Source organism: Meles meles, chromosome 3 (assembly GCF_922984935.1).
Source record: "Meles meles chromosome 3, mMelMel3.1 paternal haplotype, whole genome shotgun sequence".
Lineage (NCBI taxonomy): Eukaryota > Metazoa > Chordata > Mammalia > Carnivora > Mustelidae > Meles > Meles meles.
Window position 1 is genome coordinate 113,532,417 of NC_060068.1, and position 22,763 is coordinate 113,555,179.

At 37.1% G+C, this 22,763-nt stretch overlaps 1 protein-coding gene across 6 annotated transcripts in view; it reads left to right on the plus strand.

Annotated features, from left to right (window-relative positions):
• The window catches only part of RAPGEF6 (Rap guanine nucleotide exchange factor 6), a 190,205-nt gene that overhangs the window by 85,473 nt on the left and 81,969 nt on the right, over positions 1-22,763 (plus strand). For all 6 annotated transcript variants that reach the window (XM_046000273.1, XM_046000274.1, XM_046000277.1 and 3 more), the window contains one exon: positions 14,728-14,859. In XM_046000273.1, coding sequence (XP_045856229.1) covers positions 14,728-14,859 — 132 coding nt within the window. The remainder of the gene's footprint in view (positions 1-14,727; positions 14,860-22,763) is intronic.

Below are 22,763 nucleotides of genomic sequence, written 5' to 3' on the forward strand. Positions count from 1 at the left end.
GTCATGCATATTTGTATTTTTGAGATTTAATTTTACATTTAAATGCAAATTTTTTGTATGTACATTCTTTGGAAACTTTCACCAGAAATATGATTCTTAAGTTTTATGGAAATCTAAGTACATAGGTGATCACATATTTCAAAAGCATGACTTATTTTTGTTCAGAACAGTGTTTAGCTTTACTGCAGTTAATTGTACTTTATAAATAACAGCACAATTCAGATTGGCAGGTTAGTATTGTTCAGAAAGTGAATCATACTTTGCCCAGAGGTATTAAAGAACTCTTTTTTTTTTTTTTTTTTTTTTTTGGTGGGTCTAATGATATGATGTTCTGTTGACAGTGCAGTCCTTTGTAATAACACCCATCTTTCAGGTAATAATTTCTCTTCCTAAGTTGCACATCTCTTGCCCTCAAAATCAGTGTTAGGTGAATAAAACAAAATAGTTGTATTACTCTGCTTTGTTCATTGATTGTAACTCTCATAATTTTGCTGTCTGGGGATGTACTAAGCATTTTATCATTGGAAACTATGTCATTTTTTGGCCATTGGGAGGCACCATTACAAACTTAAGTGCAAACTATAGGATTATCTGCAGTAGGTTCCTTGTGGCAGAAGTGTGAAGAGTAAGGGTGGATACTAGAGGATTTGTGTTTTTATTTTTTTATTTTATTTTTTTAAAAGATTTTATTTATTTATTTGACAGACAGAGATCACAAGTAGTAGGCAGAGAGGCAGACAGAGAGAGAAGAGGAAGCGGGCTCCCCGTAGAGCAGAGAGCCCAATGTGGGGCTCGATCCCAGGACCTGGGATCATGACCTGAGCTGAGGGCAGAGGCTTTAACCCACTGAGCCACCCAGGCGCTCCGGGGATTTGTGTTTTTAGATTGGATAGGGTGTGGCAAAATTTAATTTTTTTCTGGAATTTTTATAGAAAAATGATTACTTTTTGGTCTCAAGTGCTGGTTTTTAAACAGGTATAATAATTTTCTTCTCTAATTCCTTTTGAGTTTTACTGGCAGCCTGTGTCTTTCTAGGAATTGAGTGCTGGGCTGCAGGAAAGTACCGTATTACACAGGTTATTCTTCCTCAGAGGAGTTGGTATAGGCTGCAACTCAGCTGTTATGCCTAGTGATGTTTTTCAGCTTTCCTTTGCAAAATGAAATTCTATTGTTTCCATTTAAATATATACATAAAAAGCTTAGTACTAGTTTTGATATTTTTAATGTTAGAGTATCCTAAAGGTTATATCTTTTAGAACAGTTACTTGATAAATAAGTTTTGCAAGCAGAAACCCCTGATTTAGTAATGTAACAAACACATATGTGACATCTGAGGGGAAGGCTGCCTTACATATTTGTAATGCAAGTATTTTACCAGTGCTAATTATTTTCCCTTGGGAGGACAATACTGTGTTAAATTTGAATAATAATAGGAAATCTAGCTTCCCAAATAAAGCTCTGTATCAATGCACAGAATTAAAAATCAAGATGGATTTTAAAAAGTGAAACAGAGAGGTGCTTTAAGCCAATTTTTTTCTTACAGAATTTAGCTTGCTGACATGTCTCATGGAAGGGTGTGTGTGTGTGTGTATTTTCAGTAAATTGCTTTTTGGGCTACATCTGCAGATACAGTAGCCAATTGATCTAATGCAGTTTCTGAAGGCTTTCTATACAGGTGATGTCATCCTTTTAGCTCTATTCTCCTCCCACTCTCTTTCCTTCTTATTAGATATTTCATCTTACTGCAGAGCATGGAATCAATAGGAGCCTCTCCTTAGGGAGCTGCTGTGAAACAGGCAAGGACAGTAGGAATTAAGACAGTAACATATAGTCTTGTTTTAGCAGAAGATGTAGTGCTTTTGTGTCATCATATATAAATTTTCAACCAGAAAAGCCAGACTTAGATCAACATTACTGTCTTACTGATGCATTAGAACAAGAAGCAGTACTGCAGAGCTGTAAATAGTGCGTGTGAAAAAGAGAAAATTTCGATTTTGGATATTTTCAGGCATTCTCCAGGACAGACCTGTTAGAGCATATATATCTTCTAACTACCATTTGCTTGCTCATCAGTTGATTTTTTTTTTTTTTTTTAACCTTTGGTGACTGAGAAGATGAAGAAACTTTCATTTTAAGGATACAGTGTTCTGGTTTGCTTCTGATGCAAAAGAATTACTGCAGTGCTTGCTCTACAGAATGAAATAAGTTGAAGAAAAGACAAAGCTGTATTACAGAAAGGAAGGGTTTCTCAGAATCCAGGAACACAGATTTGGTGCATGTTGCCTTATTTACTTTGATTGATACTGTATTAACTGTGTGTTACTACTGTGCATGTCTGTGCCAGGAGCCTGAAGAAGCATGTGTATGTCTGTATGTACTGAGCCAGAAATGTAAACATCTTGATTTACTGTGATTTGCTTGTTAAAAGTGAACATTGTGATGAAAACTGTTGCAGTTATTTAGAACAATACTCTGAGCTACTGAAAGCTCCTGATTTCAGTTTGAAAGGGATTTGGAGAAGCTGCCTTTATATAACACTGCAAATGGCGTATGATTTGTAAAAAGAAACTTAACAGAATTTTGTCAACATACTCATCCGTGTGGCTCTGGTTTGAAAAGGAAACTACCCTTTCCAGCCCAGGAAATGGCTTTTCTTGTTCGCTGTTATGCCAATTGTCTTCAGCCATGGGCCTCCAAAGTAAGTAATGTTTATTATTTTCTTGGAGATGGGTATAATCTAGTTATTAAATTTAAATTCTGCTACTTTGAATTATAAACGAGCTTTATTGTACTCTTACATTTTCTAAACTTTAACAATAAGTATTACCAAGCATTATCTAAAAAAGCTCAATCTCATGGCCATTTTGTTTTTCAATTTAAAGGAATCTCTAAAGTATCCTAATGTATCTCTAAGAGGATTTGAAAAAATACCTTCTTAATAATCTATAGACTTAAAATATAATGCATTTGAGGAGTACTGTCTTCAGACTGAACCATTTGGTTATAGCTATTTCTGTACTTCTCTGTGAGTATGCTCTTTAACCTGATTGTATTGTATAGCTTCCTTAAATGGTTGATGCATTTAGCAGTGTTAGTCTGATCTCTATATTTATATGTTTTTATATTTCACAAAAAGGAAAACAGGGTAATAACTCAACAGTGAAGTAATATGAAGGACATACTTAGTATGAAAAGTATATGAAAAAATTTTTATGTTCTTAAGCATTTTAAAAATAGTCGTAAGTGAATCATTAGTAGCTTGAGATGTTAAGATAGCATCTGCTATATTTGTCATTTTTTAAAAAGCAAACATTAACTCACAGAAAAGCAAAATGCTGCACAACAGGACATGCTAGGTTTTAGGGAAATATGCAATGTAATTTAATAAATTGTATTGTTAATAGTGGTTGTTTATATAGATCTGAAATTTGATGCCACTCAAGTTATCTTTCCTAGTATGTAAATTTCAAAAACAAACCCAGAGAAGTGTGAATTTTTAGTTTTGTTTTATGAAACTATATGTTTTAGTAAGCACTTTAATTGTAACGTTGGCTGTGTCAGGATTTCTTTATGGTTCTGTTGAATAGAGACAGGCACAATAGAGGCATTTCCTAGGATGAAATCATGTCTTTGTTTAAAGGTTGTCCTACTGATGGTGACTAAGGGAGAAATACTGTGATAGCATCACTGCTTGCTGTCTTTCTTAAACGCAGCTTCTGGAAAGACATTTAAATTCACTATTTGGCAAACAACTTATTGAAATGTAAAAAGATGTAGAGAAACATAGGTATAGATATACACTTCATTTGTACTATCTGGTAAGACATGGGTGGCCTCCATAGTACAAATGCCACCTGTGGGGCCCATGCTTTGCTGATGCTTGATAGTGACACTACTAAGATTTAAAACCTGTGGAAGGAAAATGGATGAGACCAAGTGAAAAAGCTTTAAAGAAAATAAAGAATGAGATATAGGGGTTGTTGTTTAGAATACCAATAAAAACATGGTCTTTGGTGGTATTGGTAACCAGCTTTTGATTTAAAGTTTTAACAAGTATAGAAGAGCCAAGGGGATTTTAAAAATCAGATTCTAAGGGTTGATTAAGTGCCAGCAAATACTATCTGAGCAGGAGTCTGTGTTTGGTACTTGACTATGTAAATTAGTATTACAGAAAGAGTATGGCTTCTTTCCACCCCTCCCCCATCTCTTATGTTACTACTGTTGGAATTTTAACTCTGGATTGTGATTGCAAACACATTAAACCTGTGATTAATTTTTTTAAACTTGGTTCTCTCAGTTTTCCAATACATCCTACTGATATTATTTATTCATGTGTTTTGCCCACCCTACTACTTGGCTTTCGTTACTTCTGAATTTATTTTCTTGACAGAATAAATAGTTCTAGAAGCCAGATAAGGGAGTGGGGGGAGGAGATGAACTTTATTTAGGTCCTGGTATGTTCAAAATGCTTTATTTTATATTTACTTTTAAAATAATTGTTTAGTTGTGGCTCAGTGGGTTAAGCCGCTGCCTTCAGCTCAGGTCATGATCTCAGGGTCCTGGGATCGAGTCCCGCATCGGGCTCTCTGCTCGGTGGCGAGCCTGCTTCCCTGTCTCTCTCTCTGCTTGCCTCTCTGTCTACTTGTGGTCTCTCCCTGTCAAATAAAGAAAGAAAGAAAGAAAAAAAATCTTTAAAATAATTGTTTAGTTGTATATAAAATAATAAATCCAAAGTTTTTTTTTTCCTTTTAGCACTTGGAAAAAGTTAATGTGCCATCTTTTGCATCCGTTGTTGGTGATGAGAAGTCTGGGCTCCTTACAATCCTCAGTCCTTTGTTAAGTAATCTCTTTTTCTTGTCAGTGGTTCATAGTTTTGTTTTGTTTGGGTTTTTCTTTTTATCCTTGATGCCATGAGGTTTTATTACGGATTATCTATTTTTTTGTTTTGTTTTCTTGGTACTTGCAAGCTATTCTCAAGCTAAAGATTCCCATTGGTCTTCCGTTATGGGAAATTTATTTTTTGAAAACTGCAGCTCTTTTCTTAGTGTTGCAGATGTTGGAACTCTGGATCTGTCCATATTATCTCTAAACACTTGTTTCAGACTTTATTTTCACTCTATGCATTTCCAGTTTGATCTTCTAACTCATTGATTCTTCATTTGTCACCATTTGTTCTGCTCTTCATCTGTTAAATTTCTAAATGTAATCATTGTATTAATTGATTTGGGAGAGATGTTAGGGTTTGAAGCTGATGGCCAGGAAAGAATTCTTGAGACATCTTTGTTGCAAAAAGGTGGTTTTATTAAGGCACAGGGCAGGACCCATGGGCAGAAAGAGCTGCACTGAAGTCATGAAGAGTAACCCATTGTGTACTTCCAAGTTGCGAGGGGGTTTGGGAAAGTGTAAGTCACTAAAGACTTTTGGAAGCAAGGTTTCCAGGAGCTTGAGGGGGCTAGCTGTTGTTGGGAAGAGGTCACTTATTACTCTCTAATAAAACCTTAATCATGAGACCCTTCAGATGTATATTGGTGGGCCATATACTTGTGGGGAGAGGGGTGATTGCTGCAGGTGTCTGGGTCGGGGTTAGAGATAAAGGAAATTCCTAAAGGAATTTTATATGTTAAAGTAGATTTCTAGGGTGGGCAGTGGGGTTTAGGATTGCCTTTTGCCCTTAGCAAACTGTCAACATCCAGGCAGTTAAGTCCCTAGAGGAATGTCATTCGGCCTGATACAAGGACTTGTTAATGGGCTGTAGGTAGTAAGGAAATTTAATAATTTCTCTTATGCCTTTGTTTCCCACACCATTAATCATTTCTGAAATCTCAAGTGATGGTTTTTAACAGCTACCCTTGTTTAAAGACTTGTTTTCATTTCATGAATGGCAATCGTTTCCCTTATTGTCTGCTTAGCTCTTTCTTCATGTTTAAAGTCTTCTCTTAGTTGAGTGTGTTTGCATATTTTTTCAGGAGGTTGATACTCCTCGAGTAATTGAGAGCTCACCTTCCTGGTCTGTTCAAGTTGTTTACCCAAAGTGACTTATTGAGTCATAGGTTTATGAATTGCCTTCTTTTAGGTGCTTCTATGGTCGCTGGTCAAGGAAGTGAGTCCATTTTCATTTTTACACATAGCTAAATCTGCAGGTCATTTTCTGACCCTTACTTTACCTGTCTGTGGTGTTTGACACAGTTGACAACTCCCTTCTGGGCAGACTTTATTCAGACTAAAAGTCAGAGTCTTAGCTGTGATTTACTAGACACTGTGGGACTCTTCTCCCATTATCTCCTGCTACACTCCTCATTCAGTGCAGTGACTGGTTTCCTGCACTCTTAAACTGATTTCCTCTTTTCTCATCAAGTCTGTCTGCACTTTTAATAAACCTATTGTTAAGTGCAAGTATTGATTGAAAGCTGCTCTTTGGTTTTAAAAATGTTACAGTGGGAAGATACACATGTCAGTGTCTCTCCAACCCTCATCTTCTAGTAAAACTAATGAACTAAGAATGTATGCTTCCCTTGTAGTTCCATTTGCCTCATGCAAAGTGCTAGTATAATATACCCAAGGCTGCTGTGGTTATATACAACTATTTCCTTTAGGACTTCTGAGGCATTTTAGATTGTCTTCATAAAACAGTCTCCAAAGGGTGTTTTGGGGCCTCAGAATCTCTTTTCTTTTCTCTTTTTAAGGTTTATTTGACAGAGAGTGAGTGAGCACAAGCAGGGGGAGCAGGAGAGAGAGAAGCAGGCTCCCCATTCATCAGGGAACCCGATGCGGAGTTCAGTCCTAAGACCCAAAGTCTTGGCTCCACTTTATGTATTCGATATATTAGTACTTAATGTGTTCTCATAAAGCATTCTAATAAATGTTTTCTCCATACAAAAATGAAATGTTTTAGCTGGATATTGTAGATCATGCCGAAACGCCCTTTGGGCTACCAGCCTTGATATTTCTCTTTCACTAAAGAGTACTGCTCTTAATTGCCTGGTATATATTCCTCCAAATCTTTTCTCCCAAACTTAGATGAGTATGTACACAGAAAACATGTAATGATGTTTTTATGCTTTAAAAAAAATGAGTCTTACATTTATCATGAACGTTACTTTTTTTAGTCAGTACAGCTGGAAGACCTATTCAGGTTTGATTTATACAGGTTTGCTTCGTACCTTCAACTGTTGCACAGTATTCCATAATAGGCTGTAACAACTTAGCCATTCTCCTTATGATTATTTTTCTTTAATTCAAACTATTACACTTTGTTTATAATGAATGTTCTTACATATTCCTCCTTGCACACCTGTATGCTTTTTTGGGATAGATACCCAAAGAGGAACTGTTGAGTCATAGGTTTATGAATTTAAGTGTAATAAATCTTAATGTTTGCTCTCCAAAGTGGCTACTCCCCAAATCACTCTCCAGAGTAGCTATACCAATTCATAACTTAGCAATTTATGAGAATATTGTTTTTCTCCATAGCCTTGCCCATATTTTGTGTTATCAAGCTTTCTTTTTGCCAATCCCATGAGCAGTTATTTGTTTACATTTTTATTTCCCTGGTTGCTGGCAAGATTTAGCAGTTTCTTCCAGCAGCTCTCTTCTCCTGCTGCTGTGATTTAAGTGGCCCTGTATGGAGATGGCAGAGCCAAAATACCAAAGTAGTATCTGAGTTTGCATTTAAAGAAGTTGCCCCAAAGTATTGCCTGGACCTGCAGAGAACTTTGAGTCAGAAAAATAGATACTTTGTTGGCTTAAGTCTGCCTGAGACATACAGCAGCTCTTATGTCATTGCTCTTTCCAGAAACTTATAGTAGCTCTCTATTACCTATAGGATTCAAAAATCACAATACTTTGCTTGACATTGAAGATTATGTTTTACCTCTAGCCTCTTAATACATCTCTTTCCCTTTATATGTATAAAGAGTCTTCAAAAGACTGTGTACTTTTTCATAATCTGTGTCTGTATTCAAGTTGTTAGCCAAGGAACCTTTCCACCCCGCAAACTGAACTTTGACACTGGTCCTCATGGACATGTGAGCTCCAACAGAGCTCAGAAGTTCAGGTATAGGAAATGGATAAAGTAAGTGTGGAAAATAGGAATGTTTGCCAGACCTGATAGGCTAGAAGGATGATGCGGTAAGTGACTTGACATTGCTCATTAAAGGTAAGCTAATAACTCCTTACTGGGGGTAGAAAGAAAAGGGAAAGGGGCAGATAAGCTGAGAGACTGCAGAGAAGGTTTAAGAAATCCACGATTCCTATTGGAGGAAAACTTTCTCCTTTCTGCCTCTTTTATTATAAAGAAGAGGAACTGTTGGGTGTTAGGAACTCAAAACTTAGTATTAGGAAACAACTAAATAGGAAAGAACAATTGATTTATAGTCAGGCTGCCTGGATTTTTTTTTTTTAAGTTTTTTTTTTTTTTAAGATTTTATTTATTTATTTGACAGACAGATCACAAGGAGGCAGAGAGGCAGGCAGAGAGAGAGAAGGAAGCAGGCTCCCTACCGAGCAGAGAGCCCGATGTGGGGCTCGATCTCAGGACCCCGGGATCACGACCCGAGCCAAAGGCAGAGGCCTCAACCCCCTGAGCCACCCAGGCAGTTTCCCTGCTTCCTAGCTATGTGACCTTGGGAAATTTGTATAACTCCTCTGGGCTTTGGTTTCCTAATGTGAAAATTGGGTATAATAATAACATCTACCTTGGCTGGTTGTTTGATGATATCTATGAGATAATCTATGAGATTATCTGTGTAAATGTAATGAGATAATCTATGTTAAAAGTATGTAGAAGGATATATTTGCTAGCTTACATGTTTGGTACATGTGGTGAGTACTCAAACAATAGCTGTAGTCGCTATCATTATTATTCTCATCACATGAAGAGGTTGAAGGGATTCCTATATGTTGATCTAAGTTTCCTTCATGAGGGAGAAAGGAGATTTTTTTTTTTTTTTTAAGATTTTATTTATTTATTTGACAGAGATCACAAGTAGGCAGAGAGGCAGGCAGAGAGGCGGGGGAGGGGGGAAGTAGGCACCCCGCCGAGCAGAGAGCCTGATGGGAGGCTCAATCCCAGGGCCCTGGAATCATGACCTGAGCCAAGAGGCTTTAACCCACCGAGCCACCCAGGCTCCCTGATACTGTATACTTCTGAATCTCTGTCTGCCCTTCACTGTTAGACTGCAGGGACCCATCTGGTTTTATTTTTGTTACCAGCAGAGTTCCTGGTACAAAGCAGAGTGTATCAGAGAGTATTAGAATCAGATAGTTCTGGGTTTTAACTCTAACTCCACTAGTTACTTGAGTGAGAGATCTGTGGCTAACAGCTTAATTTTATTGCCTCAGTTTCTTTTTAGTAAAGTAGAGATAATCTTATCTTTTAGGATCTAGTAAGGATGAAGATTTCTCAAGTATCATTACCCCACCCAATTTGCAGACTTGATCTTCTTCTGGCTTTGGTTCATTGTGTTACGTTGATGGATAACCTCTTTCTCCGTAGTCTTAACCTCTGTAGGAATCTTGGGAGTATGGATCATCTCCCACTCCTGACACCTCAACCAAACATATGACCTTTTAAAATGATTTTCAGTCTTTGTCTTTTCATAAACTTCATTCCAAGGTGAACAAATTTCTGGTTGAATTCTGTCCAAACAGTAGAAACTAAGTAGATCTTTGAGCTGAGACATACTCCCATTACTATTTCTGTATTATTGTAACCAGTTACAGATAGCTCATTCATTTTTCTGCCTTTTTAAAAAATTAATTTATTAATAATTTATTTGAGAGAGAGAGAGAGAACATGGGAGTGAGAGGCATAAGGAGAGGAAGGTAGAGACTTCTGAAGTTTTTGTTTGCATTTTTCTATGTTCATGCACTTTAGGTCAGATTTGTTATGGTTTTTCTTATCTTCTCTGTTGTCACATATTTTTTTATTTGCTTATTCTGTCACTGGGAAATCTGATATAAATTGAAGGCATAATTGTGGATTCATCTAGTTCTTTTATTGTTGCCATTTTTTGCCTTATATATTTATGCTTAGGTACATATTTATTTAGTGTTGAACTTTTATTATTAAAATATATCCCCTTTTTGTCTCTAATGCTTTTCCCTCAAGTCTACTTCATCTGAAATACAACTACATAATCTTTCTTTTGGTTTATGTTTGCATGGTATATACTTTTCCTTTTATTTAATGTTTTCCCCTGTGTAAACTTCATAGTTATACACAGTTTTACTATTTTAAATCAGAGATTACAGTGATGTATGCTTCATCTGTGAAGTCTGTTTCTACATTTTTCATGGACATTGCAAAGCAAAAGTACTTCAGTAACTTCGTTTACTCTTCTCGAGACTTAAATTCTGTTGTTTTTTTTCTTTTCTTTTTTTTTTTTTTTTTTTTAAAGATTCATTTATTTGACAGATAGAGACCACAAGCAGGCAGAGAGGCAGGCAGAGAGAGAGAGAGAGAGGAGGAAGCAGGCTCCCCGCCAAGCAGAGAGCCCGATGCGGGGCTCGATCCCAGGACCCTGGGATCATGACCTGAGCTGAAGACAGAGGCTTCAACCTGCTGAGCCACCCAGGCGCCCCAAATTCTGTTGTTGTATAATGTATTTTAATTCTGTGTATGTGTTGGGACGTTAATGTTCCTATTTTATGTAGTCAGTATCCATATAGATTTACCGACACATTTCCTGTTTTCATTGGCTTTCCTTTTCTGCATCTAGAAGCCTCCATCTGGAATTGTTTTCTTTCTCCCTGTGGATTTCCTTTATCATAGGTCTTCTGGAGAGTATTTGTTTTCATTTTTATTTTTCTGAAAATGTCTTTATTTTGTCTTTTTTCCAAGGACTCTTCTTGCTGGGTATAGAATTTTAGCTTTTGGAGATATCACTCCATTCTCTTCTGCCTTTCAAATTTCTGTTGAGAGTTCAGCCATCAGTTTAATTTTGCTTTTGTCCAAGTGTTCTTTTTATTTTTTTTTTTTCTGACTGCTTTTAAGACTTCTCTTTATCTTTTTTTCCCTTGCCTACTAGTTTCACCCTAGTTTACATAGGTATGGTTTTGTTATTTATCTTTTTGGTCATTCCTTTTTTTTTTTTATTATTTTATTTATTTATTTGATAGGGCGGGGGGGAGAGAAAGAGGCAGAGAGAGAGGGGGAAGCAGGCTCCCCGCCGAGCAGAGAGCCCAATGCAAGGCTTAATCCCAGGACCCTGAGACCAGGACCCAAGCTGAAGGCAGAGGCTTAAACCACTGAGCCACCCAGGCACCCCTCGTTGGTCATTCTTAAAGCGCCTTGATCCCTGACTTTTATTTTTGTCAGTTTGGAAAAATGCTTGGCCATTATCTTCTATATCTTAGTCTCTCTTTTTTATGACTCTGATTATTCAGATATTACCTTCTCACTGTATCTCCCATGGTTCTTGTCCCTTCTCTCCCAGCTTCATTCTTTTTTACTTTGATGCTTCATTCTGGATATTTTTTCAGGCCAATCTTTACTAATTTTCTTCTTAGCTCTGTGAAATCTGTTGAGTCCACGTTGACTTTTTAATTCCTTAACTTTACTTTTCAGTTCTAGAATTTGCATTTTATCCTTTGTTAATTATTCTTTGCTAAAGTTCTTGTCTTTTTCTTTGTAGAGTTAACTCTTGAACAACATGGGTTGGGACCACTGGTCCCCTGCACAGTCAAAAATCCATGTGTAGGGGCGCCTGGGTGGCTCAGTGGGTTAAGCCGCTGCTTACGGCCCAGGTCATGATCTCAGGGTCCTGGGATCGAGTCCCGCATCGGGCTCTCTGCTCGGCAGGGAGCCTGCTTTCCCCTCTCTCTCTGCCTGCCTCTCTGTCTACTTGTGATCTCTCTGTCAAGTAAATAAGTGGGGTCTTGGAAAAAAAAAAAAAAAAAAATCCATGTGTAACTTTGGAGTCCACAAAAACTTAAGTACTAATAGCCTACTGTTGACTGGAAGCCTTACCAATAACATAGTCAATTAAGACATATTTTGTAAAATATTAAAAAAAGATATATTTTGTATGTTATATGTATTATATACTGTATTGTTATAATAAAGTAAGCTAGAGGAAAGATAACATTATGAATAAAATCTAAGGAAAATATATTTAGTGTAGTGTATTTAAAAAGAATCCACATGTAACTGGACCCAGGCATAAGTGGAGCCATACAGGTCAAACCTGTGTTTTTCAGGGTTCAGTTGCCTGTATCATGTATTGCTATATTGGAAAACATATGGCCAGTGAGCTGTGTGAACTGTGAGCCAAGAATGATTTTTACATTTTTAAAGGGTTATTTAAAAAAAGTCAGAAGTATCTACAGAGATTGTATGTTGCCTGCACAAGTATCAAATGTATGTTCTTTGGTCCTTTATTTTATTTTTTTTTTTTTTAAAGATTTTATTTATTTATTTGACAGAGAGAGAGATCACAAGTAGGCAGAGAGGCAGGCAGAGAGAGAGGAGGAAGCAGGCTTCCTGCAGAGCAGAGAGCCCGATGTGGGGCTCGATCCCAGGACCCTGAGATCATGACCTGAGCCGAAGGCAGCGGCTTAATCCACTGAGCCACCCAGGCGCCCCTGTTCTTTGGTCCTTTAAAGAAAATATTTGCGTACCCTTGCTATATATATATTAAAAACAGTCATTTTATAATCTGATTATTCTGTTGTTTGAAGTTTCTTCATTCTTTTCTAAAGTTTATTATTTCTCTCAGTTTTCATCAGTGCTGTCTTGTCTTCTTGTGTGCCTGTTTTTGAGCAAGGTTTTGTATATGCAAAATATTTTAAATAATTTGAGACCTAGTATGATTTTTTTCCTGTGATAAGGATTCCTATTTGCTTCCAGTAGTTGACTGGAAGTACTAGTAAACCTGTATAACCTTAATACAACATCAGGGATTTAGATGATTCTAAAACAGGCATCAATTTACTTTTGGATCACAGTCATTCCTAGAGTATGATGTTCTTTCCAGACTCCCAGTCCAAAGGATGGTCTTTCCATTCTAGGCCTTGGAATATAACTTCTGTCTCTTTTAACCAGTGACTGTTGAAGTGCCTCTGAGTCTCTTCATCTCCCTCTTTAAGAATCAGCAAAACCAGGGCACCTGGGCAGCTCAGTGGGTTAAGCCTCTGCCTTTGGTTCAGGTCATGATCTCAGGGTCCTGGGATTTAGCCCTGCCTCCAGCTCTCTGCTGCCTGCTTCCCCCTCCCTCTCTTTGCCTGCCTCTCTTGCCTGCTTGTGATCTCTCTGTCAAATAAATAAATAAAATCTTAAAAAAAAAAAAAAAAAAGAATCAGCAAAACCTTACAGGCCAGATTATGTGTGTGTATTCCAGCTTTTCTGTTTATCTTAGTTACAACATTTATCTGAGTTAGATAACCTACCCTTATTGGCAGAGGAATGTGTGATGTCATTTCTGTGTGTAGTTTGTTTTTAGGAAGGGAAGGGAAGGGTCAGAAGGAGAGAGAATCTTAAGCAGACTCCCTGCTGAGCATGGAGCCTGATGCAGGGCTAATTCTCCTGACCCTCAGATCATGACTTGAGCTGAAATCATGAGTCAGACACTTAATGGACTGAGTTACCCAGTCATCCCTCTGTTTGGTTTTTATAAATATAGTGACTACTCTTAAGATAAAAGAACTTCTCCATTTTTCCTTTAGGGTTTATTTAGTTTTTACTATGTTCATCTTCAGCATTCTCCTGCACTAAAACAATGAGAACCTCTGTTTAAAAGTAAATTCATTTCTCTTAATGTTCCTGCATGGCAAGTTGCAGAGATATTATTTAGAAAATATATCACCATGACTCCTATTTAAAACTCTCTCTCACTACTATGGAGTGCAGTCATTTATTTCCTACTGTAGTTCTTAGAGCATTGATTTTGTGAGGTTTTTCGTTATTATTGTTCTGGTTTATTTTTGGTATGAATGATATTATAAAACCTGCACCCCTATAAAAGTGTGACCATACTAAAGATGGTGTGATAGTGTCATATCCTTCTTGTGTCTCTTGTATCCCTGCTCCTAGCATAGACATTAATTAAATCATCATAATTACTAATAAATTTTTTAGGAGTCAACTACATACTACTACAATATCATGTGAAAAGAGCTCTACAGAGTTTTTGAAGTTTGGAATGCAATCAACTTTTCCGAAGTCTTGCTACCAGATGCTGTACTTTAACAGGAGATACTGCTTTTCTTTTTTTTTTTTCTTATGAATAACCATTGTATGTTGGGGTGTGTGTTTGTGTGGGTTTGTGTGTGTAGTGTGTTCGGAACAGTCGAAGGTGGCAATAGCTGATAGTTTCATTTGGAGAAAAAGAGAGGCCAACACTCTGAAATACCAATGAAATACCATTACCAATGAAAATGTCTCCTGAAATCTATACAGTGGAATTCCACTCTAGGCTTGAGTAACAGTGCCAAAGTACTAATTTGGTTCTTATCATTTCCTAAGATTTTTTGAAAAAGTGGAAAATTTAAGTTAGGAATGAAGTTGCACAGTAATTACATAAAACAAATATTTGTTATAGAAGTTACAACGTGTTAACTCATTTTTTTATTTAAAAAAATTTAAGTATTTTGATTCCAATGTAGTTAATATACAGTACTGTGCTTCAGGTGTACAATGTAGTGATTCAGTAATTCTATGCATTCCTCACCAACGCTGATTAAAAGGTAGTGTTTGATATTTAGAATACCTTAAGTTATTTTTCTTTGCAGCTTCCGGCCGATCTTACCAAGATGCACATCACAGACAACCCTCATCCACAGGTGACTCATGTGTCTTCTAGTCAGTCTGGTTGTAGCATCGCCAGTGACTCTGGGAGCAGCAGTTTATCTGATATCTATCAGGTAATATCTTAGGAGTTTGTATGCTGTGCCTGTGGCTTTGTTATTCTGCCAGATAATCCGTGCGTGTGCTTTAGGTGGTCACGTATCTTTTAATTAAAGGGTATGAAATTCAGGCAGAATGTCTTTGGGAAAATACACTTTACTTATTATTTTAAATTTGCAAGCTTAATTAAAGAAGCGATCTTTTGAGAGTGATTAGATATGGTTCAGGAATATATGAATATAATGTTCTTTTTAATGTCTTTAGTCCAAGGGAATTCATTATATATAATACTTGCTTTGTTAAAAAATAGTTCTTGAAACAAGTTAACTTAGACTTACAAAAAGGGTGTTTTTTATAATGGACTAAGTGTTTTGTAAGTAGTCTTAAAGAAAAGAGTAACTTTTTCTTTTTTTAAGTTTTCATTTAAATTCTAGATAGTTATGATTGCTTTTTATTGTAAAGGGTCTGTTGAATTTTCTAGTAGACCCCTTAAAAAAAAGGAAACAGGTAAAATTAATTTGAATAATGTTTATTTAGCATAATATATCCAAATATTATCATTTCAGCACACGGTTTAAAATTATGAGTTAAATTTTTAAAATTCTGGCTTCCAAAGACAGCATAAAATTATTTTAATAAAAGTCCGAAGAAAACATACACATGTAAAAATTAGTATCAAAGTTAATTTACTAGCTGATATTTTTAAAAAGATTTTATTTATTTGGGAGAGAGAGAGAGAGAAGGGCTTGCCCCAACATTCAGAAAGCCTACATGTCTTTCTAGGCTGCCAGTTGCTAGTAGAGTTCCAGGTGGAATGTTGGGGGATTCTCTTGGGTTTGTTGTGGCTGGTGGTTCCATGGTAACTGGGCAGACCTATTCGTGGATCAGTGCCATGGAGGAGCTGAGATCCTCTGCGGAGCTTGGCTTTGAGCTGATCGTTGATGTGGTGGAATTGCCCGATGACCTGAGTCCACAACCGACTTTCCAGAGCCACTTGGACTGTAGCGTTCCTACTGCCTGCTTTGGTGACTCTGTAGCAGGCCAAGCAGGGCACAAGATGGAACAGCAAGAGTCCACCAGCCCAGGCTGTGGCCCTGGCCCCAAGGTGCCAGGCAGAGGGATGTGAGGGTGCAGGCACAGTATGGGGGTGTGGGAGTCCCCATAGGCAGAATTTAATATAACCTTACTGTATATTTCCGTTCAGACCAGCCACAGTTTAAGTGACAGGTGGCAGGTGGCTACCACATATCACTCGTCTTTTGAAACTGAGTTATTTTTGCTCGTGGAAAACATTTTGGGCTGTGGGTCTACTGAATTCTTCTCAGATGGTTTAGGAAAATCGGCATTCCTTTCAAGGGAAGTTTGTAGGCAGAGACAAAATGGAAAAAAGGCTCCATTTTTGGATTATGCATAGCTTTTCTCCACAAAGGTCATTGCTGTGGCCGTCTACATATCCCTGTTTAGCATTTTATAGTAGACAGAACAAGGAATTCTTCCTGTACACCATTTTGTAGGAGATGGAACAAGTGATTTTTTAAAAGTACACTTAAAAAATACGTTGACTCTGGAGCCTCTCAGAGTGTTGCATTCTAGGTATTGTGCCCCTCCCCAAAGGAATTGTCATGTGGAAGAAATAAGGATGCTTACACACCAAAAAGGCAAAGTAGAGCTGTAGCTCCTCTGGATTCTTTGTTTTTCCTAGAGAAGATTGATCCTGGATTAATGAAGTTCAGGGTTGAGACTGTAGTTTCTCATAGTGGGAATGTCTAGACGTTGCTAGGAGAAATCATGCAGCAGAGATGAGGTTATGTTAAGTTCTGGGTATCTCATCTCATTAGTATATCCATTTCTAAACCAGATATTACCACCTTTTTGGAGCAAGGAACAGAGCCTTAGGTGGTTGTAAGAGAAAGTACAAAAGGTTAGTGCTTTACTCTGCACCAGAAGATGGGCGATACACAGCAGGGTCTGGTGTCTTTGCAAGATCCTGGAGAAGCTTCTGAAGCACTGTACTTAATGTAATATCTATAGCATGTCTGTATAGTGTATAGCATGTCTTCCTACTGGTTTGTCCACCTGAGGCTGAGGCTGGAGCACACCTACTGTAGTTGCAAGTCTTCTGCTATAGAATTATGGCCTTGTATATGGGAGCCCTGCTCCAACCTTCTGCATGTTTTCTTGCCTTACTAACACTTTGTACAGCTCATACTACCTTTTTATTTATTTATTTATTTATTTATTTATTTGACAGAAATCACAAGCAGGCAGAGGGGCAGGCAGGGGGAGAGAGAGAGGGAAGCAGACTCCCTGCTGAGCAAGGAGCCTGATGTGGTTCTTGATCCCAGGACCCTGAGATTGTGACCTGAGCCGAAGGTAGAAGCTTAACCCACTGAGCCACCCAGGCGCCCCTCATTCTGCCTTTAAAGAGTCATTTTAATGTTGCATAAACTGTGGATTAGTAAGCTTGCCAGCTGTCCTAAATGTTACAGGACTGCCTCCATTACAAAGTGAAGGCAACATGTCATAGCCAGAAACCTGAAAGTTAATATTGACTCTTCTCTCTTGAGCATAACTTCCAGTACCAAGTTATGTTCATTCTGTTTCCTACATCATTAGTTGTGTTTGTTTTTATTATATTTTTATGTTAACTGAGATAAAATTAACATAGAATAAAATTCATCCTCAGCAGTATAGCCTACGTGAAAACAGAACATTTCCATGACCTCAGAAAGTACCGTATGCCCCCTTATAGTCAGTATCTTTTGATCCTCAGACCCTGACAACCACTAATCTGTTTTCTGCCTTCATAATTTTGCATTTTCCAGAAGGCCACATAAATTGAGTCATGCAGTTTGGGGTTTTGCAGGGAGGGTGGTTTGGGAGCCATGTAGTTTAAACATGACATAATTAAGTAATCAATAAGATAAAAGTTGGTGTTAATTAGTTTAGGAGGACTTAATAGATAAAAGAAGCAAAAATAATGAAATCTAGAACCAAAACAGGAATTCAGAAATTTAAAGGAGATAGTTATAATACTGAAGTCAAAATATAAAAAGGTAAGATAAAAATTTTAAATTTTAAGGGTGGCCAAAGAAGGTAAAAATCCTCAAACCTGGGCTTAGGTTAAGCTTAGGTGAATAGCCAATGGATAGAAGCCATTTATGTTAAAAACAGTTGGAAATAGAAGAAACCAATATCTTTTTTTTTTTTTAATAATTTATTTATTTGACAGAGAGAGATCACAAGTAGGCAGAGAGGCAGGCTTCCTGCGGAGCAGAGAGCCCGATGCGGGGCTTGATCCCAGGACCCTGGGATCATGACCTGAGGAAGGCAGAGGCTTTAACCCACTGAGCCACCCAGGCGCCCCAGAAGAAACCAATATCTTAAATAAATACACATACATACATAATTACATGTTTTTTTATACTTGTATACATGGAATGTAAATGTGAATTAAAGAGGACCAAATGATAGTAATGTTTTCTATTAGTGGTAAGTTTGTGGGTAGTTTTTATTATGTTACCTAAGCTTTTCTTATTTTTTTTTCTCAGTGAACATTAGTATTTCTATATTTAACACATTTTAAGGAGGATGTAAATAGAGTGTACTGTTAAAAATAAAAGTTGAATAAAATTGCGGGACAAGATTAAAGTTAAAATTACTAGATTGTAAAAGAAATAAGAACAGAATAAAAACAGATTGAAAAGATACATCCCCCCAAATGCAGAATATCAAGATTTACAATTAAACACAGATAAGGGGATATCTGTATGGCTTAGTAGGTTAAGCATCTGCCTTCAGCTGAGATCATGATCTCAGGATCCTGGGGTGGAGCACTGCATCGCGCTTCCTGCTTAGCCCTGAGCCTGCTTCTCCCTCCACCTCTCCCTCTGCCATTCCCCCTGCCATACCCCCTGCTTGTTCTCTCTCTCTCTCTCTCTGAAATAAACAAATTAAAAACTCTTTAAAAAAAAAAAAAAAACAGAGTAAAAAACACCAACCAAATAGTGTGTGTCTATCCAGTCACATCCTCAGACTATATAACAAAGGGAAGAGGAATATCAATACTGAACCTTAGTCTTTCTCTTGACCTCTGGCCTCCTTTGGAGTACTTACTCCAAAGCTATGAATACACCATTTAGTTCGGGTGGACGTTGCCTGTGTATGTATACCTTGACCAGTGACAGATGAGGTAGTTTGTCTGGTCATCCAAATTTTGGCACTTCATAGATTTTAACAGCAAACGCCTAATCTGGCCATGGCTTCTCACACTATAAGCAAAGCCTTGTGAAATAATGCAAGTATTTTTAATTTGGAGGTTTGAGGGAAGAGAGAAGAGACTTGAACAGCAGTTCTTAACAAGAAAATTATTGACACCATTTTATATGCTATGCATTTCCTCCTTGAGTTTTCATGTTTAAAAATAAAAGTCCTTGGCTCTCAAGGAAACTGTAAAAAAAAAAAAAAAAACCCACTTACCACAGTCTGGATAAAATGCAAGTAATCTTTTGGTATGAATATGTTTCTAATCAGATTAGCTTAAAATTTAGCTAAATTTATACATTAAGATGTTAGATTGTTCTTGGATCAGATATTTTATGTATCCTCAAAGGGTACTCAAGATAAATAAGGAGTGCTTCTTTCTGACTACTTCTTCTATTTATTTCAGTCCGTTTATACCAGCAAGAGCTGGAATATTATGAAATAAAGCATTTATCTTTTCATTAACTTGTATTTTAGAAACCTGAGGCATATATATTCATCCCCTGTCATCTTTTTTAGTTTCTATGTGGGAAGTAAAACATGCTAAAAAATCCCATTGCTTCTGTTACTATCTCTATGGCAGCATAAATCCTTAATTCATACCTCTACTGCCAATCTCTCTATAACTGGTGCCACATCTTCACTAGGTTGTTCATTTGACACCTCAGCTAGCTTTGTCATACCACGTTTCCTTCTACTTTAATATTTCTGTCAGAAGTATCTGTGTCCTGGTCAGAATTTCACTTACCTTTTGGCTACTCCCATTTTTAACATAGGGCTGGATCTCACAACCCTGAGATGATGAGCTGAGCCGAAATCAAGAGTCAGTCACTTAATGGACTGAGCTACCCAGGTGCCCTTACTCCCATTTTTTAAACTCCCACATGAGATAAATTACAAGAATGATGTGACCTTACGCATTTTAAAAGTTTCAGTGCTTCACTGTTCCCCACTTGAACATTCTAGATTCTGGTCCATGACAAAATGCATGTGTTATTCCCTGAACATGTTTGCTTTGTCCTAGCCTTGTGTTTTGGTTGTGCTCTTCTATCTGCAGTTTCACCTTGATGACATTTTCATATCATTTCTCAATGTCTTGGAACCCACAGCAGTTTTTCTGTGGATCGTGAATAGAAAATTTGTACAGGCAGGGTTTGTTTCTTATTTATGTATTCCATGCTGAGTTAAGCACACTCTGGCACCTAGGAGGTAATCTAGAATTTTTTTCTTTTCTTTTTTCTTTTTTTTTTTTTTTTTAGTTATACTTGAAAGTAGAAACCAATATTGTTCCTCAGGAAAGTGCAGAGGATCACCAGCAATTAAAGCTTGACTATATCCAGAGCAAAGAAGGCTTTATAAGCCTTTAATTAAACTGCATGACCTGTTGCAGAGAATATGGAATGGACTATTCTGGGTAGTATTACTGTGAAGGATTAATTTTATAGCCTTCTTGCCCCAGCCAAAGAGATAGAGAGGAAACATAAGGCCTAAGTGGTACATGTAAAAGGTTGAATGAAGTACTCAAAATAGGAATGCAAAAAAGAGAAGCACTGAAAGTTAAAGGTTAATATTAGGCTTAATGTATTTAAAGTATTTAAATGTATTTAAATGTACTTAATGTATTTAAAGTAATTAAAAGAACAGGAATGATCTTCTTTGTACTATGTCTTAACAAATGTGACATAACTGTCGATCTACATTTTTTTGGTAACAACAGTTGATGTTATCTTATTAGTCTCTCAGACTCTTTTAAATTTTCTTTATGGCCTTACTCTTTCTTTGCTTCAATTGGGGTACTTTTTATTGCCCTTCTTCACGTTTTCTCTTATTGCTTACATTTCTTTACTTAAATTTCCCATTTTCACTCTGCTTATGTTTGTATTTTCTTTTAAATCTTAGAACTTATTTATAACGTTGGGAGTTCATGTCTCCTAATTCAGTTCTTTCATCCCTGGGTCTCTTTATATTGATTGATTTTTCTCCTGGTTATGCATCACATTTCCCTCTTTCATCTATCTAGTAATTTTTTATTGTATGCTGGACATTGTGAATACCACATTAGAAAAAGAAATTCTTACCCGGTTGTTAGAGAATTAAACTCTGCCAACAAACTGCATCCTCAGAAATATCATGCAGTGACTTCTCGTCTTGATGGTTGTTATATCTACCTTCACCTTAAAAGACCTGACTTGCCTTTGCTCAGTCAAGGAATTAGACCTTGGATTCTACATAGCTTGTTTTATTTACTTATTTTTTAATTACAAAATCCTTTTTAAATTCCTAGCATGCTTTTGGCTACTCTTTCTTCACTATTTTTTTTTCCCTTTTTATTAATTTTTTCAGCGTAACAGTATTCATTCTTTTTGCACAACACCCAGTGCTCCATGCAAAACGTGCCCTCCCCATCACCCACCACCTGTTCCCCCAACCTCCCACCCCTGACCCTTCAAAACCCTCAGGTTGTTTTTCAGAGTCCATAGTCTCTTATGGTTCGCCTCCCCTCCCCAATGTCCATAGCCCGCTCCCCCTCTCCCAATCCCACCTCCCTCCAGCAACCCCCAGTTTGTTTTGTGAGATTAAGAGTCATTTATGGTTTGTCTCCCTCCCAATCCCATCTTGTTTCATTTATTCTTCTCCTATTTTTAATTCTTATTTTGCCACCTTACATATCTTGTATACTTTTAACATTTTAATAGTTTAATATATTCCCCTAAATGATATTCATCCATTTTCTTTTTATCGTACTTTGACAAAAGTACAGTTAAAGAAGATATTTATAAGGATAGACTATAGTCTTTCCTTTGCAGATGTCCTTAAAAGATCTCTAGGGTGCCTGGGTGGCCAAGTCCTTAAGCATCTGCCTGAGATCATGATCCCGCGGTCCTGAGTTCGAGCCCTGTGTCAGTTTACCCACTCAGTGGGGATCCAACTTCTCCTTCTTCCTCTGCCTGCTGCTCCTCCTCCTTGTGCGCGCTCTCTCTCTCTGTCAAATGAATAAATAAAACCTTAAAAAAAAGAAAAAAATTTCTAAAAGAGTTCCTTTAGTACCCTTCTCACAACCCCCACCCATGATTTCCTTTCTGTCTAAAGAATTTTCCTCTTAAATGTCTTCACTTCTCACACAGATGACAATAAACCTTGCCTGTTGTCCACATAACTGACTTGAATCTTGCTTATTTTTGCTGTTTTTATCAGATAAAAACCATGTTTTTATCAGATACAATCTAAAAGGTTTGGAAACTGTGTTGAAATAGTCTGGGTCATGGTATGAAAACCTGAAATCATGTTGAAGACAGTGGTTTAAGAACCCACATATGTAAAGTAGATTGTCCTTAAGTTTTTGATAAAGTGGAAAAAGGCTACTCTGGGGGTGAGCTTCTCTAGTCTGAAACATTAAATAAACTATAGAGAAAGTTGCAGAGAGTATTGCTTTTGTGTTTTTAACACTAGTTTCTTGGATTAAAATCCATGTATGTAAATAAATGAGGTTTTTGAAAGTCATTTTAGCATGTATACATTTAAATATAAACTATTCTTTTAAAAGAAATAATAACCTGCTATAGCAAGTTTGTGGTTCTAAGGCTATATTATTCAGAAGTGACTCCACTTAAACCCTAAAGTTTTGTAGCCAGAAAGCAAACGCAGTTTTGGCCTCAAG